The following is a 13,077-nucleotide window of genomic DNA, read 5'->3' as shown; positions in this document are numbered from 1 at the left end:
ATCAACCAATCCATTAGAGTCAAGAAATTCCTGAAACTCTTTAATTTTCCTTTTGTAAGTGAAGGGTTTCCCCCCCATCTTCTCATGAGAGCCGACAATACAGTTAAAGTCACCTGCCATTAACAACGGGTGACCCTGACCGATCAGGTGAGAGGCCTCCTCCCACAAAACTCTCCGCTCCCTAAATTCTGTACTAGCATACACTGCTGCAAGGACCCATGGGTTGCCGCTACCTTCCGAGATTACCATAATCACCTCTTGCGTACATACATTGAAGACATCCACTCTACATTTGCTCTGAGCCCAAGTAACTATAATACCTCCCGATAAGCCTCGTGATTCTACCGCATAGAATCCCCAGGACCGCGGCACCGCCCTCTGCGCCTTCTATAGGCTACTCCCTGATAATCGAGTCTCTAATAAAACACAAATGTCCGGATTATGTTGATGCACCAACCTGCGAAAAGCCGGGGCAAAGGAAGGCTTCCCCGCTCCACGGCAATTCCATAGAATCACCTTCATGGTACACTAGATGAGACGGCACGACCCGCACTCCTGGAGCCGTTACCCTGAGCTCCCTCCAAGCTCCTCTCCCCTTCATTAACCACAACAATAGGATTAACCCCCTTTACAGAATCCATCATTTGAAGCAACAATTGGAGATGCCTCCCTTCACTGTTCACCTGTGCCAAATGGCACGCCAGGGCTACAGGACCCTTCTCACAGCCCTCTGCTATCCCATGCTGCCCTCCATTAGTTTCCTCTCCTTCAACACGACCAAGATCTCCTCTCTGTGCATCGCCCTCCACAGACAGAACCCCTTTTCCTGTTTTCTGTGCCAAATGGCACGCTACAGGGTCAGAGGCCTTTGATGATTGTTGGTTGATCATCATGGCCATTGAAGAAGAGCTGCAAAGTGGACGCCGGATCAAGCCTTCATCTCCCGCACCAGCCTCCCCAGATCCTCCATCAGCACCGGTACTGTTTGAGCGTGCTAGCCGGCACACCTTGCCCACCGGACACACGACGCCGCTGTCGGTGCGCTCCCTCGTTCCTTGCTCATGATCCCCTTCATCTTCTCCCGACAACCTCCCACGTCCAACCATTATCTCATCTAACCCGCCAAAATCCTGCCTCGTCGTTGTCCACTTCCGCCAACCAGCTGTCGCCGGCACAACCAGAGAGACGCCCCTCCAAGGCTTTTTGGGGGTCCACGGCTGCCGACTCCCCAGAACTCCGGTCCGACGGGCACTTGCCGCTAAGGGAGGAGGCGAGCTTCGGCTTCGCCGGCGATCCCCTTCCAGCCTGCGCACCGGACGGGAGGTTGTCGGGCCCAAAGCCTCTGAGATCATAGACTTGGACGAAGAAGAGGACCCCTCCAAGAGCTGGGTCGAGCAGGCCCTGGGAATGAGCGGGCTAAGGCTTGATCCGTTGGGCTCCCCTTCCTTGGTAGCCCTTGGGCCCGGCCCATTCGGCACCTTCGTCGGGCCCGCTATCGGGCCCTGCCCAGTGGGCGCCTCCGACTGGGCCTCTGCTAGGGCCTTCCCCGATCGACCCGTGAGAGAGACCATCGTCCCAACGGTCCGCCCGCTCACTGGGAGGCATTTCGAATCCTTGCCTCCGCCCACCATGACGCCCGCCGACGCCTTCTCCAGCGACCTCCGTCGTGCCACTTTGGATGGAATTTGCCACCCCTCCAGGTCCGATGTGGAGAAAGGCAAGCTCACCCCATTTCCGGATGGGTTCGGAGCCGAAACAGGGGAACCCTGTGCCAAACCGGAGCTAGTCGGAACCACAATCTTCTTCCCCTTCCGGTTGTTGGAGGCCCCCACTTGCCCGAGGCGGTGTGTAGCCAGCCATGGGCCATACAGCAAGGGCTCTTCCTTCTCCGACCTTGTTCCCCCCCCCGGATTAGTAATCATTAAGGATTTCCCACCTTCTCCAACGCTACCTTCTCCGTGGTCTCCTCCTATCTCTACCTCACCCGCCGCAACAGGGTTTGAAGCACAGTTGGCCCTTCCATGGCCCACACGCCCACATCTGAAGCAATATTCTGGCAGGTTTTCATACACGAATGCCTGCCAGAATTTCCCCTCGCACCCCTCCATGACCCCATTGACAAACATACCTGGCTTGAGGGGAGCATTGGTATCCAGCTCGATTTTCACCCTTGCGAAGCCCCGCTTCTTCCCCTGATCCGTGGCACCGTCCAGAGCCAGGGGTCTCCCTGCCTTCGCCGCCAGTCGGAGTATGATCTCCTTCTCCCAATAATCCAGGGGTAAGCGGGGGAGTCGCAGCCACACCACCAGTCTCCCCACCTTTGAGGATCCGGTAATGTAATTTGGCCTCCATCTCTCCATAACAAATAGTTGTCCAGCCACCAACCATGGACCACACACTAGGGCGGCATCCCGATCCTCCTTATAAGCAAACCGGACAGCAAGAACACCATCCGACATAGTGAAACACTCGACCTCATAGGACATATTTCCCCTCCGTCGCACCTCTCTCGCCACCCATTCGACCGGTACCTTCCTTCCAATGCTCCACATGAATACCGTCGTGCTTCGCCAGGCACTCCTCGTCTTCTCCAGCAACTCTGTCGGTACCTCGAAGACCTCCGTGAACGTCCACTGCAGTACTCCCAACTCTTCCTCGGAGATCCGATCGTTGGTCCACATCGCCGGCCTTGTCGAGCCCCTAGTCACCTCCGCCCACGATGGACCCTTTGCCGCACTAGGGGGGGCTCACCCCCCCCCCCCCCCCCCCCCCCCCCCCCCCCACCAAGCTTGCATAGGCTCCTTGCCCTTCACCCGTTCGACGAAATGCCTCACAGGCGCTCCAGGATTGCGGAGCAATCTCTCCAAATATTTCACTCGCTCCTGCCTCTGAGTTTTCCCAGTGGGTTCCGCGCCCCGTCATCCTGCCACTCCATGCACGATAAATATCGCCTATCCCTCCCCTTCCCTTCCCCAACCTAGCTAGAACTCGATAACTGGAGACTCCTATTGTGTGTGCAAAGTGATCGATAGACACTCATTCAATCTTGTCCTAGCTATTTGGAGTTGGCTTTTGTTTGGAGAAAAAAAAGAAAGAAAAATAAAAAATGGTGTTCGCTGGAGGAAATGGCGACGCATTCAGGTTGGCGGTGCAGGTGGCTCGGAGCCGATGGTTCATGTTCTTTGCGTCGTTCCTGATCATGGCGGCCTCCGGCGCCACCTACATATTCGGCATCTACTCCAGTGACCTCAAGACGTCCTTGGGATACGACCAATCGACCCTCAACACCCTGTCCTTCTTCAAGGACCTCGGAGCCAACGTCGGCATCTTGTCCGGCCTCATCAACGGGGTCGCCCCTCCCTGGGTCGTCCTCTCCATCGGCGCCGGCATGAACCTCTTCAGCTACCTCATGATCTACCTCGCCATCACAGGCCGAATCGCCCGCCCCGCCGTCTGGCAGATGTACCTGTACATATGTATCGGGGCCAATTCGCAGTCCTTCGTCAACACCAGCTCGCTCGTCACCAGCGTCAAGAACTTCCCGGAGAGCCGCGGGGTCGTGCTCGGCCTCCTCAAGGGCTTCGTCGGCCTCAGCGGCGCCATCTTCAACCAGCTCTACTTCGCCATCTACGGCGACGACTCCAAGTCCCTCGTCCTCCACATGGCGTGGCTCCCCGCCGCCATCTCCATCGTCTTCGTCCACACCATCCGGATCATGGAGGCGGCAAGCGTGCCCTACAAAACCTCCAAGCCCTTCTATTGCTTCCTTTACATCTCCATCGCCCTCGCCACCCTCCTCATGGTCCTCATCGTTGTCGAACGGCTAGTCTCCTTCTCTCGCTCCGAGTACGTCATCGCCGCTGCCATCGTCCTCCTCCTCCTCTTCCTCCCTCTCGCAGTTGTCATCAAAGAAGAGCTCAAGATCTTAAGGCAAAAGAAGCAAGCCCTCGAAAACCCTCCGCCTCTCTCTTTAACCGTCGAACAGCCGGCGATTACTGAATTGCAGCCGCCGGATCCGAAACAAGTCCCAGCCACCACCCCGCCCATCATTCCGACGACGCTTACCACTGCCACTACGTCTCCTAAGAAGAAGTCAGCCCTATCTCGTCTCATCGACACCCTCAAGCCTCCGGAGCGCGGCGAGGACTACTCCATCCTCCAAGCGCTCGTCAGCATCGACATGGTAGTCCTCTTCCTGGCCACCATTTGCGGAGTCGGCGGCACCTTGACGGCAATCGACAACATGGGCCAGATTGGGCAGTCGTTGGGCTACTCAAAACGGAACATCAGCACCTTCGTCTCTCTCATAAGCATATGGAATTATGCCGGCAGGGTCACCGCCGGGTTCGTCCCCGAGATCGTTCTTGCCAAGTATAAATTTCCCCGGCCTCTCGCGCTCACTCTCGTCCTCCTCCTCTCCTGCGGTGGCCACCTCCTCATCGCCTTCGGCGTGTCACAATCTCTTTACGTCGCATCGGTGATCGTCGGCTTCTGCTTCGGAGCTCAGTGGACATTACTCTTCGCTATAATCTCTGAGATCTTCGGTCTCAAGTACTACTCCACTCTGTACAACTTTGGCGGCGTGGCGAGCCCAATCGGATCGTATATACTGAACGTGAGGATCGCCGGGCATTTGTACGACAGGGAGACGGCCAAGCAGAGCAATGGACTACTGAGGGCTAATGGCAAGGACTTGACTTGCATAGGAGTCGAGTGTTACAAACTTTCTTTCATTATTATCACGGCAGCGACCGTGCTCGGAGCTCTTGTTTCACTGATATTGGTATGGAGGACGAGAAATTTCTACAAAGGCGATATATATGCGAGATATCGGGCGGCGGCAGCCGAGGCGGAGAATGGGGCGGCCATGGGGACTGTTAGTGTCGCAGGGACAGTGGGGGAGGAGGACAAGCCTATTTCCTCTGAGGTGGCGGCGGCAAATAGGGACGACAACGCTGTAGGTCGAGGAAACGGAGTTGCCTAGCGCACTAGTGACGTATTGTCTTTTGGCCTTCTAGAATGTATCCATGCTGGGGATGCATAAGCTATGTGCTTTAGCAAAATAAAAATAAAAATAAAATAAACAGTTTTTAGAGCTTGAGTCGATCCTTTCATGAGCGTCATTATCATTTTTTATAATTACATCATGCTTATGGTATCCTCTCAATTATCGCGAGAACAACTCTACGCACATATTTATCAACATCGCGCATCTTGGCACATCCACCTAAACAATAACCTTTAAATCATCATCGGCCCTGTACCGTTCGTGATGCTGTCGTGTAGTATACCTGCTCATCGCTCTATTAATAATCATTATAAAAAAAAATACTCATAATGGGACCCACCACAAAGGTAAGTAGAGGTGCCCCTGCGTTTCCAGGGCGGACATATTTAAAAATTGATGTTGTGAGTTCAGATTTGAAATTTGACCAATTTATAAAAAGCGCAACTGACTCGGTCGAATCTTAACAAGTGGACGAGATAATACGGTCGACGGGCAATACAGAAACAAGTAGGGGCGTTTACGTAATTTAGTAGGAGGTACCGCCTTTAAAGGCCCGGGCGTCGATCCTTTGTTACGAGACACCGAAGGAGAAGAGGGAGAGGGAGCGATCGAGATAAAGAGATAGAGCGATGGCGGAAGAGGGATCGGTGATCGCTTGCCACACCGTCGATGAGTGGAACCGGAAGCTCCAAAAAGGCAATGAATCCAAGAAGCTGGTAACTCCTAATCCGCTCCTATCGACCCCACTTCCGGATCCCTGTGTTTTTTTATCTCTCATCTTTGTGGGATTTAGATCGCTATATCGATAAATCTCGGCGCTTTTAATGCGTTTCTTTGATTCGAGGATTTTAGGGTTTTGTTCTCGATGGATTTGTCCGATTTATTTGGATCTGGATGGTTGGTTTGTTTTGATGAGTTTTTTTGTGTGATTTTCTTTTCTGGTTTTTATTCGATTGTATTTACTGAAGGCCTATTAAGGTTTTGAGGAATCTGGATGATGGATTTGATGTGGTTCTTTTCGTAGGGTTGGTTTGATCCGCCAGAATTGGATTTTTTAAATAATATTTCGTTTCTTTTTTTGTGATGGTTGCATGTTCTGATTTCACTATTATCTAGATTATAATGGGAAAAAATCGAGCTTAAACTTTGGATTTTTGATTTTTGCTCGAAGATTTCTTTCTTAAATACGTATATGTGTATTTATGTGAGCACCATTTTTTAGGAATCTTCATCATGGTTTTGTATAGTTCAGTGGGGGGTTTGGATTTGATAGCCCTGGTCAAAATATTCTTTTCTCTTTTAGGTTGTAATCGTGCCTGGAATCAGTTCCCACGGCTCTGCTTTTATCCTTCTTTTTTTGATTAATTTTGTTTGCTACTATATTTTTATTGCAATTATTTGAATTTAGATATGGATAAAACATTATCATCCCTGTTGAAATCATTATCATCATCATTTTGGTTTGGTCTGTATACATCCATGCGTCATATCCAATTCCAATTTACAGTGGTATGTTCATGGTGTCCAGCTGGAGGAAGGAATATGTATCCATTGAACTAATGCTATGGGCCTCCTTCCTTAGTTTAAGGGTGTTGAGCAGTCCTTTTTGACTTCCTCGTATTTAGATCCAAAAAATATTTAGTATTATTATCTACGGATGCGCTGTCTCACGGTCATCGTTGTGGGTTTGGTCTGTATGGATCCATGCGTCAAATCCAATTCCAATTTACATTGGTATGTTCATGGTTTCCAGCTGGAGGAAGAAATATGTATCTATGGAACTAATGCCGTGAGCCTCCTGCCTTAGTTTAGGGGTGTTGAGCAGTCCTTTTTGACTTCCTCGCATTTAGATCCAAAAAAAATTATTATTATTATCTTCGGATGCTGTGTTACGGTCATTCTTTTTCACATCATTTTATGGTGTATCATGGTCCCATACTATGACCTGGCTATCCTAACTCTTGGAATTATTAGTTTTGACAAAATCTTTCATGTAAAAGTTAATGACTAGATGATTCCTTTTACATTGAGTTGGTTCAATTGCCAACTTAATCAGTGATAGCAAAACAAAATTCATTTCCATTTTTTCTATTGGTGGCAGTGTTTCGATAGAATCAACACCATTGACTTTTGCACATATTTCTTATCTGTAAGACCGGTCAAATTGTTTATTAAAGCGAGTTCTATATTGTTCCTCACTTTATTTCTTATCTATATTGTTCCTTGAGTGCATTATCCCATGTCATGTTTCCATCAGGCTCAATCAACTTATAGCACTGCCAGGTGCGAGAGCAAAACAAATGAATTAACTGTTACAGATGATTAAAAAATAACAGGATGAGATACTTTGCCAAACTAAACTAAAGGTAAACAGAACTGTTGTTTTTTTTTTTGCTAAAGACAGAACTGTTGTTTTCAACAGAGGGTTCTTAATACCAAACAGACCTATAATGTCAGTAAGAGCATTGTTCTGACAGCAACAGTTTATGTGTCCCCTTTATTGTCGGTAGCAATCGATTGCACTCAGGGGAGAGACTGTTAATTCAGAACCTTAAAAACAGACATAATGAGGTTATTCTAGCCTGCTACTCATTATGGCACATCTCTTTGGGATAACGATAGTTCATATAGCTCTAACTTGAGTACATCCAGCCATATCAAAAGAGATAATATATTTCTTGAGGAAAGACGTTAACTATAGATTAAATCATCAGCTATGTTAACCAGAAAAATCCCTGCAGGTCCAATGTGTATGTCAACATCCAGAACACACATTTAGCCTTGGTCTGTTGATGGATTTTATCTGTAACCTACATTATTTGTCAAGAAACCCCCAGAATTTCTATTCTCTATTTCACTCCATGATTGAAAGTTTCCAAGTAACCTGATTTATCCGGGTCAAGCAAAAAATAATTTTCCATGATGATTTTACCAGGAATCTGGTAATTCAATCGTATATCAATTCATCTTTATCACATGTTTTTCGTCACATTTTGGCAAAATGACAGATTCAGCTTAAGTGAGTACATTGGATGACTAATGCGTATTTAGCAAACAAAAAATTAAGAATGGACAGCAAATACTTATTGGACCCCTGTCACTGCTGTGAGAAGTAATGTCAGGTATGAGACCTCTATCTACACTGGCAACACCAATTTTTATACTCCGTGTGCATGATAAGCATCAGTCTGACCATATTCCAGTTGAATTCTACAAGACTGTTACAAGGTGCACGAAAGCTTCTTAACAATTCATTATAATTGTTACATAGTAAAAAAAAACTTTTTTGAAGGGTCTGCTAGATTTATCGCATGTTCCTTGGGCTCTTATATTCTTGTGAAGCAACAGGCTATCACTACCAGAAAACACGCGTATAGTGACGGAGATTTCCGTCACTATACCATGTTTCCGGTTACTAATACGGAATTTGTGACCGGAGCTCTCGTCACTGAATTGGTTATAAAAACACGCGTCACTAAATTCTGAGTGACGACGGCGATTCCCGTCACTAACCTCTGTGACAGAACCGCCGTCACTAAGCCGTTACAAATTCAAGAATTTAATATTTAAGAAATTACGTATTTTCCGTCACTATCCAGTTGCGGCGTTAGTGACGAAGGTAACTTGGTCACTGATTTTGTCACAGAATGCGGTCACAAGTTTGGTCACTGATCTGTCACAACCTTCAGTGACAGATTTAGTCGTCACAAACATGGTCACACATTTTGTCACTATATTTGTCATTAATCCCGTCACTGACCCTCAAGACAAGGTTACCGTCACTAATTTGTTACAAACGCTCTGAGCAAAATCTATTTTTATTAACCAAAATCCTGTCACTAAGTTTATGATTGCTCGTCACAATACTTGGTAAACAATTTAGTAACAAAAATTTGGTCACTAATCACAATGTAATAACCTGGTATATTTGGTACATTGATTGGCTCATAATAATAATAATAATAATAATATCATTAATAGCAAAGGCATTCAACATTACGCAAAAGTCATTTAAAATATCATTCAAAATAGGCATCAACATGTCCTAAATCCATCAAAATCAAAGTCTAAAAATATATCATAGAGATCAACAGAGATTTCATTCTTCCTAGGAATGCAAAGACCTATCATCTAAGGCAAAAGCAATCATAATGAAGCATGATCAGCAGAACCAGAATCACCATTACTCCCCTGATCTGCATGCCTTGGTCCAAAGCCAATCTCTTCTCTCATCTTTTGAAGAACCTCCTCTTGCCATTTCTTCATGATTTTGCACTGCACCATTCATTTCTTCATCATTTATTTCTCCATTTGTATCCACCTCTTCATTCATGTCCCCATCAGGATTGTAATCATCATCATCATGACATTCCTCGACACGCTCAGGCAACCTAGGAGGTTGAGGAGGAACTTGAGTAGCAGCCAGTATTAAAGCTGCTTTTCCATTACCTCTTGGTTTTCCTTTTTTCTTGGCCATAGCTGCACAACAATAAAAAGTTATAGTTATTTCACAATATAAATGTCAACAAATCCAATCAAAGTAAAGAACAATCAGTGGACCTGTTGCTTTCCCTTTGCTCTTCCTCATGTCTGCACAATTATAATTTATAAGTCTAAAATTAGTTATATTAGCATTTCCAAGTGGACAAAGTAATGAAATAAGGCAACGATATCTACCTTATTATTAATTTTTGGAGAATTTGGAGAGTGCCATGTGATATTGCTTATTGTCTGACAATTTACGAAGCAAGAATCTATAAACATGCCCCCATTCCTGTTATGCTGAAAATCACTCAAGGAATTAAGCAAGGCAACCCTGAATCCTGCCAATAAAAAATGCAAGGGAGATATTTTTTTGTACTAATCATCAGTGCCAACAGAAATAGAAAGTTAAAAATCATGCAAAATGAAACTTTGCAAGTTATGACCTTGGAGAGATTCAATCTGGTTGGAATCACAATTGTAAATGTTCAGCTTGCACCTTTGCCATGATTGTTGAGTATCAGATGATTCTGGAGCCAATATATGTTGTATCTGAATACATTGTAAACCATATTGTGAAATGATATTTGAGAAATTACACATATTGATAAACAAAAGAAAGCATAATGGATAAGCATTACCTGCCAAACATCGTATGCTGGGTTGAGAATAAAGAGTGGGGTGTCTATGTTCTTAATAATCTCATGTGCAAAGAAACACTGAAAAGAAAATTCGAGGCAAAATTTGAAAAAAAAAATGCATAAGAGGGTGCTTTCATCAACTGGTGGTAATGTAGATGATAACAAAAAGCAAAATGAAGACCAGCCTGAGATGGTTCCATCCTTGAGGTGCAATCCTGAAATTTCTTTCCTACATCCTGAAATCAAATTGGTCAAGATGGTTCCATTTATGCAAATAAAAGAAGATTAAAACTATTCTTTAACTTCTAAAGCCAGTGACTAAAACTAGTGGTGGTTCTGCATGAAATCTCAGAGGTAGAACGAAAGTTAACCGTAGACCAGAAAAAGGATACTATGCACAGAACACTATCAGGAATGGAGCTCAAATTTAATAAAACAGGATTGAAACAAGAATATATATAAATGCAGCTTGATCATGAAACCAGTACCCCTTAGAATAATCATATGTCTCTACATACTCAAAAGAATGTTAAGAGAAGATCAAGAAACACAAGAATGGACAAATATATTAAAGTTATTGGTATTCTGGTGCATAAGCCGCTACATCATATAGTCAAATTTAAATAGAATCGATGAACATAGCAAAAGAAATAGCCTAGCCAAAAAAATGCAACAATAATACAGCACGTGGTTTCATAAGAGTCATTTTCAGACTCCACATCATTAAGTCTCTGTGCATATCAGAACAGCTTACAGACCAGCATATTTCCAGTAAATAAAGGTACACATGATCCATTCTATATATTTAGAATCTGAAACATGCTATCTAGGAGAATATTAATCACTGAGTTCACATTATGGGTCATCTTCACTTTTAAAAAGGTATGACAGACAAGACATTGAAATTTTACAAAGAAACATGCACTGAATAAAGAAAGAGCAAGGATGTAGTGTTGATATATTGTAGATAAAAATTTACACGATTTCCACCTAACAAATATAGATCAGAAGAAAAGCTAGAAATATTCTATTTGTAACATGAATTCATTGAGAGAGAAGACCTGAAGGCGGATAACATCATCATAGAAAGATCGGATGAACCTTCTCTGAGAAATATCCATCCTGCAAGAAGAGAGGAAAAAACAAGTAAAGTAGATCTAGTCAATATGAACACAAACACCACCCTTGAATTTTCAGATGTATCAATTTGGCCAGTAATATTTGCACTTTATCTTGAAACTCTTCACGAAAAATGATCAAAGAAACAGACAATTTCCATGATTCAAAAATTTGGAACTCAAAATCAGATCAAAATGCAAATAGTTTGACTTAGGCAAGTTAACCTGAACATATTTTGTCAAGCTTTGATTAATACTTATACATAAAGTACAGAATGAGTGAAGTTACCCATATTCACTATCTGAACTAAAATAAACTTTTAGTTAGAAAGAAGAACACTCTGACACATAGAAAAACAGTAAGCATAATTGAATTAAGTTACATCTGTAATTCATGTACTACAAGATTGGATCCTACAAACAAGCATGTCTCCCTATTTAATAATTTCTAGGATTTGAATGCCACCAAGATGAAAACTAAGCTTAGAGTCAAGTTCTGGTAGGCTCTGAAAATGTGTTCATCTCAAGTTAGTTTCTAGAAAGTGGATTCAAATTTTGGGTATCTAGGAATAACAAATACTGATATTGTCAGCTTTTAGTAACCTTCTGAGGTTAAGGTCCAACATGACTAGATATGGTCAACTATCACCAACCAAAATAATCCTAGGAAGTGACACAATCCCAGGTGATTATGTGTCTCCAAGATCGCTGTTCATCTACACAGGAGGCAATGATCTTTAGGTACAAACGCATGGATAACAACCTAACCGAGAATACGATCAAAGAATTCATTTTCTGCAAAAGGATATCAGAAATACTATAATCTAGCTAGAGAATAGAACACCCCCCCCCCCCCCCCCCCCCCCAACCCCACAAATAAAAATAATAAAAATTGCCCTTTGGACAACTGTGATAGAATAAAAGAAACATTTTTCTTGAAATAAAACCCTAGATAACATAAAGAAAATCTTTCCGTAAGAAAATCCGCATCAAAAACCCATCGCTAACATGAGAACTCATCCCTAGCAACCAAACTTCACAACCAAGCAAGAGGCGTTATAAAAAAAAGGATCTTTATGCCCGATTCAGAATTCAAAGCCGTAAAAAATCCTTCTTTGAAGATTTCTAATCTTTTAAAATTGTACAGAGATAACAAGATATAACAAAGAGAGAAAAAAGGAAAAGGATTTGTGTCTCCTAACACTCTGGACGCGGCTGGAATCGAGCTGGCGGTCTTCGACGCGGTCGGTGAGCTTGTCGAGGGCTTTGCTCTGCTGCTGTAAGTCCTTCGAGTCCACGGACGCCGCGGCCGCGGCCGCGGCCGCCGCCCTCCATTCCCCCTTTGGTTCTGAGATCGCTTCTTCCCTTGGCCGGAGAAGGGCAAAAGGCCAACGGATTGGGTCGGATTCGGGATTAGATAGACCCGGACTCAAACCTAAACACCTCTAAATAGACCTAGCCAAGAACTAGCCCCCGAACATGTAATATACATGACAGAATATATAGAGTGAGAGATGGCGGAGGTGGAGGAGAGGAGAGGGGAGAAGAAAGGGGAAGCCGCGATGCCAAAATCCCTAAACCTCCAATCGGGCGACGCCAATGTGTTATACTGACCGGGCTGATAGGGAAGTGCTTCGAATTGGCTCCAAATCGGGACCGGGTAAGTCAGTCTGCAAGCCAAATTTCATATGAAACTATTTTTTATCTGTAAAGCTGATTGGACGGAACTTGATGTCTCCCAGCTCCCCACTCACGAGGACAAAAAAAAAAATCCCACACCTTCTTCCAAAATCCAATCCCATTGCATGAAAGTAGTAGTAGGGGTGCA

General features: G+C 44.6%; 2 protein-coding genes and 1 long non-coding RNA gene across 5 annotated transcripts; 2 read left to right on the top strand and 1 right to left on the bottom strand.

Moving 5' to 3' along the window:
• The first annotated feature begins 3,034 nt into the window (after positions 1–3,034).
• LOC103699272 (protein NUCLEAR FUSION DEFECTIVE 4-like) lies at positions 3,035–4,984 on the top strand. Its single transcript, XM_008781310.5, has one exon. It carries the CDS (start codon positions 3,107–3,109, stop codon positions 4,982–4,984), a length of 1,878 nt encoding a protein of 625 aa, XP_008779532.5. The 5' UTR covers positions 3,035–3,106.
• A 492-nt stretch (positions 4,985–5,476) lies between these two features.
• On the top strand, positions 5,477–7,206 carry LOC103699271 (uncharacterized). The gene is made up of 2 exons (XR_602847.4): positions 5,477–5,724; positions 6,516–7,206. It is a non-coding gene; the product is annotated as an uncharacterized LOC103699271 (long non-coding RNA).
• A 1,753-nt stretch (positions 7,207–8,959) lies between these two features.
• LOC120104121 (pectin acetylesterase 5-like) lies at positions 8,960–12,858 on the bottom strand. Of its 3 annotated transcripts, none has more exons than XM_088720872.2 (8): positions 12,452–12,858; positions 11,193–11,253; positions 10,317–10,367; positions 10,132–10,209; positions 9,937–10,042; positions 9,686–9,831; positions 9,569–9,621; positions 8,960–9,487 (listed from the first exon to the last, which is right to left on the bottom strand). In XM_088720872.2, the coding sequence occupies exons 2-7, from the start codon at positions 11,250–11,252 to the stop codon at positions 9,607–9,609; spliced, it is 456 nt and encodes a 151-aa protein (XP_088576998.1). In that variant the 5' UTR covers position 11,253; positions 12,452–12,858; the 3' UTR covers positions 8,960–9,487; positions 9,569–9,606. The 3 variants fall into 3 exon arrangements, 2 of the variants coding, with proteins under 2 accessions (XP_088576998.1, XP_088576999.1); XM_088720873.2 differs by having other exon boundaries at positions 9,569–9,598; positions 12,452–12,843; XR_016400864.1 differs by lacking the exon at positions 12,452–12,858 and having other exon boundaries at positions 9,569–9,598; positions 9,686–9,790; positions 11,193–12,445.
• Positions 12,859–13,077: the final 219 nt, after the last annotated feature.

Source organism: Phoenix dactylifera, chromosome 1 (genome assembly GCF_051530095.1).
Source record: "Phoenix dactylifera cultivar Ajwa chromosome 1, Ajwa_hap1_PhDact_Kaust_v1.1, whole genome shotgun sequence".
Classification (NCBI taxonomy): Eukaryota; Viridiplantae; Streptophyta; class Magnoliopsida; order Arecales; family Arecaceae; genus Phoenix; species Phoenix dactylifera.
The sequence above is the reverse complement of the archived record's forward strand: the minus strand, read 5'-3'. Positions and strand labels throughout refer to the sequence as shown.

Coding starts and splice junctions, on each gene's coding strand:
- LOC103699272 (XM_008781310.5), top strand. CDS start 3,107: ATGGTGTTCGCTGGAGGAAATGGCGACGCATTCAGGTTGGCGGTGCAG.
- LOC120104121 (XM_088720872.2), bottom strand. CDS start 11,252: ATGGATATTTCTCAGAGAAGGTTCATCCGATCTTTCTATGATGATGTT. Junction 10,210..10,316: donor CAAGGATGGAACCATCTCAG/GCTGGTCTTCAT, acceptor TTTTCTTTTCAG/TGTTTCTTTGCACATGAGAT. Junction 10,043..10,131: donor CAGCATACGATGTTTGGCAG/GTAATGCTTATC, acceptor CAATGTATTCAG/ATACAACATATATTGGCTCC.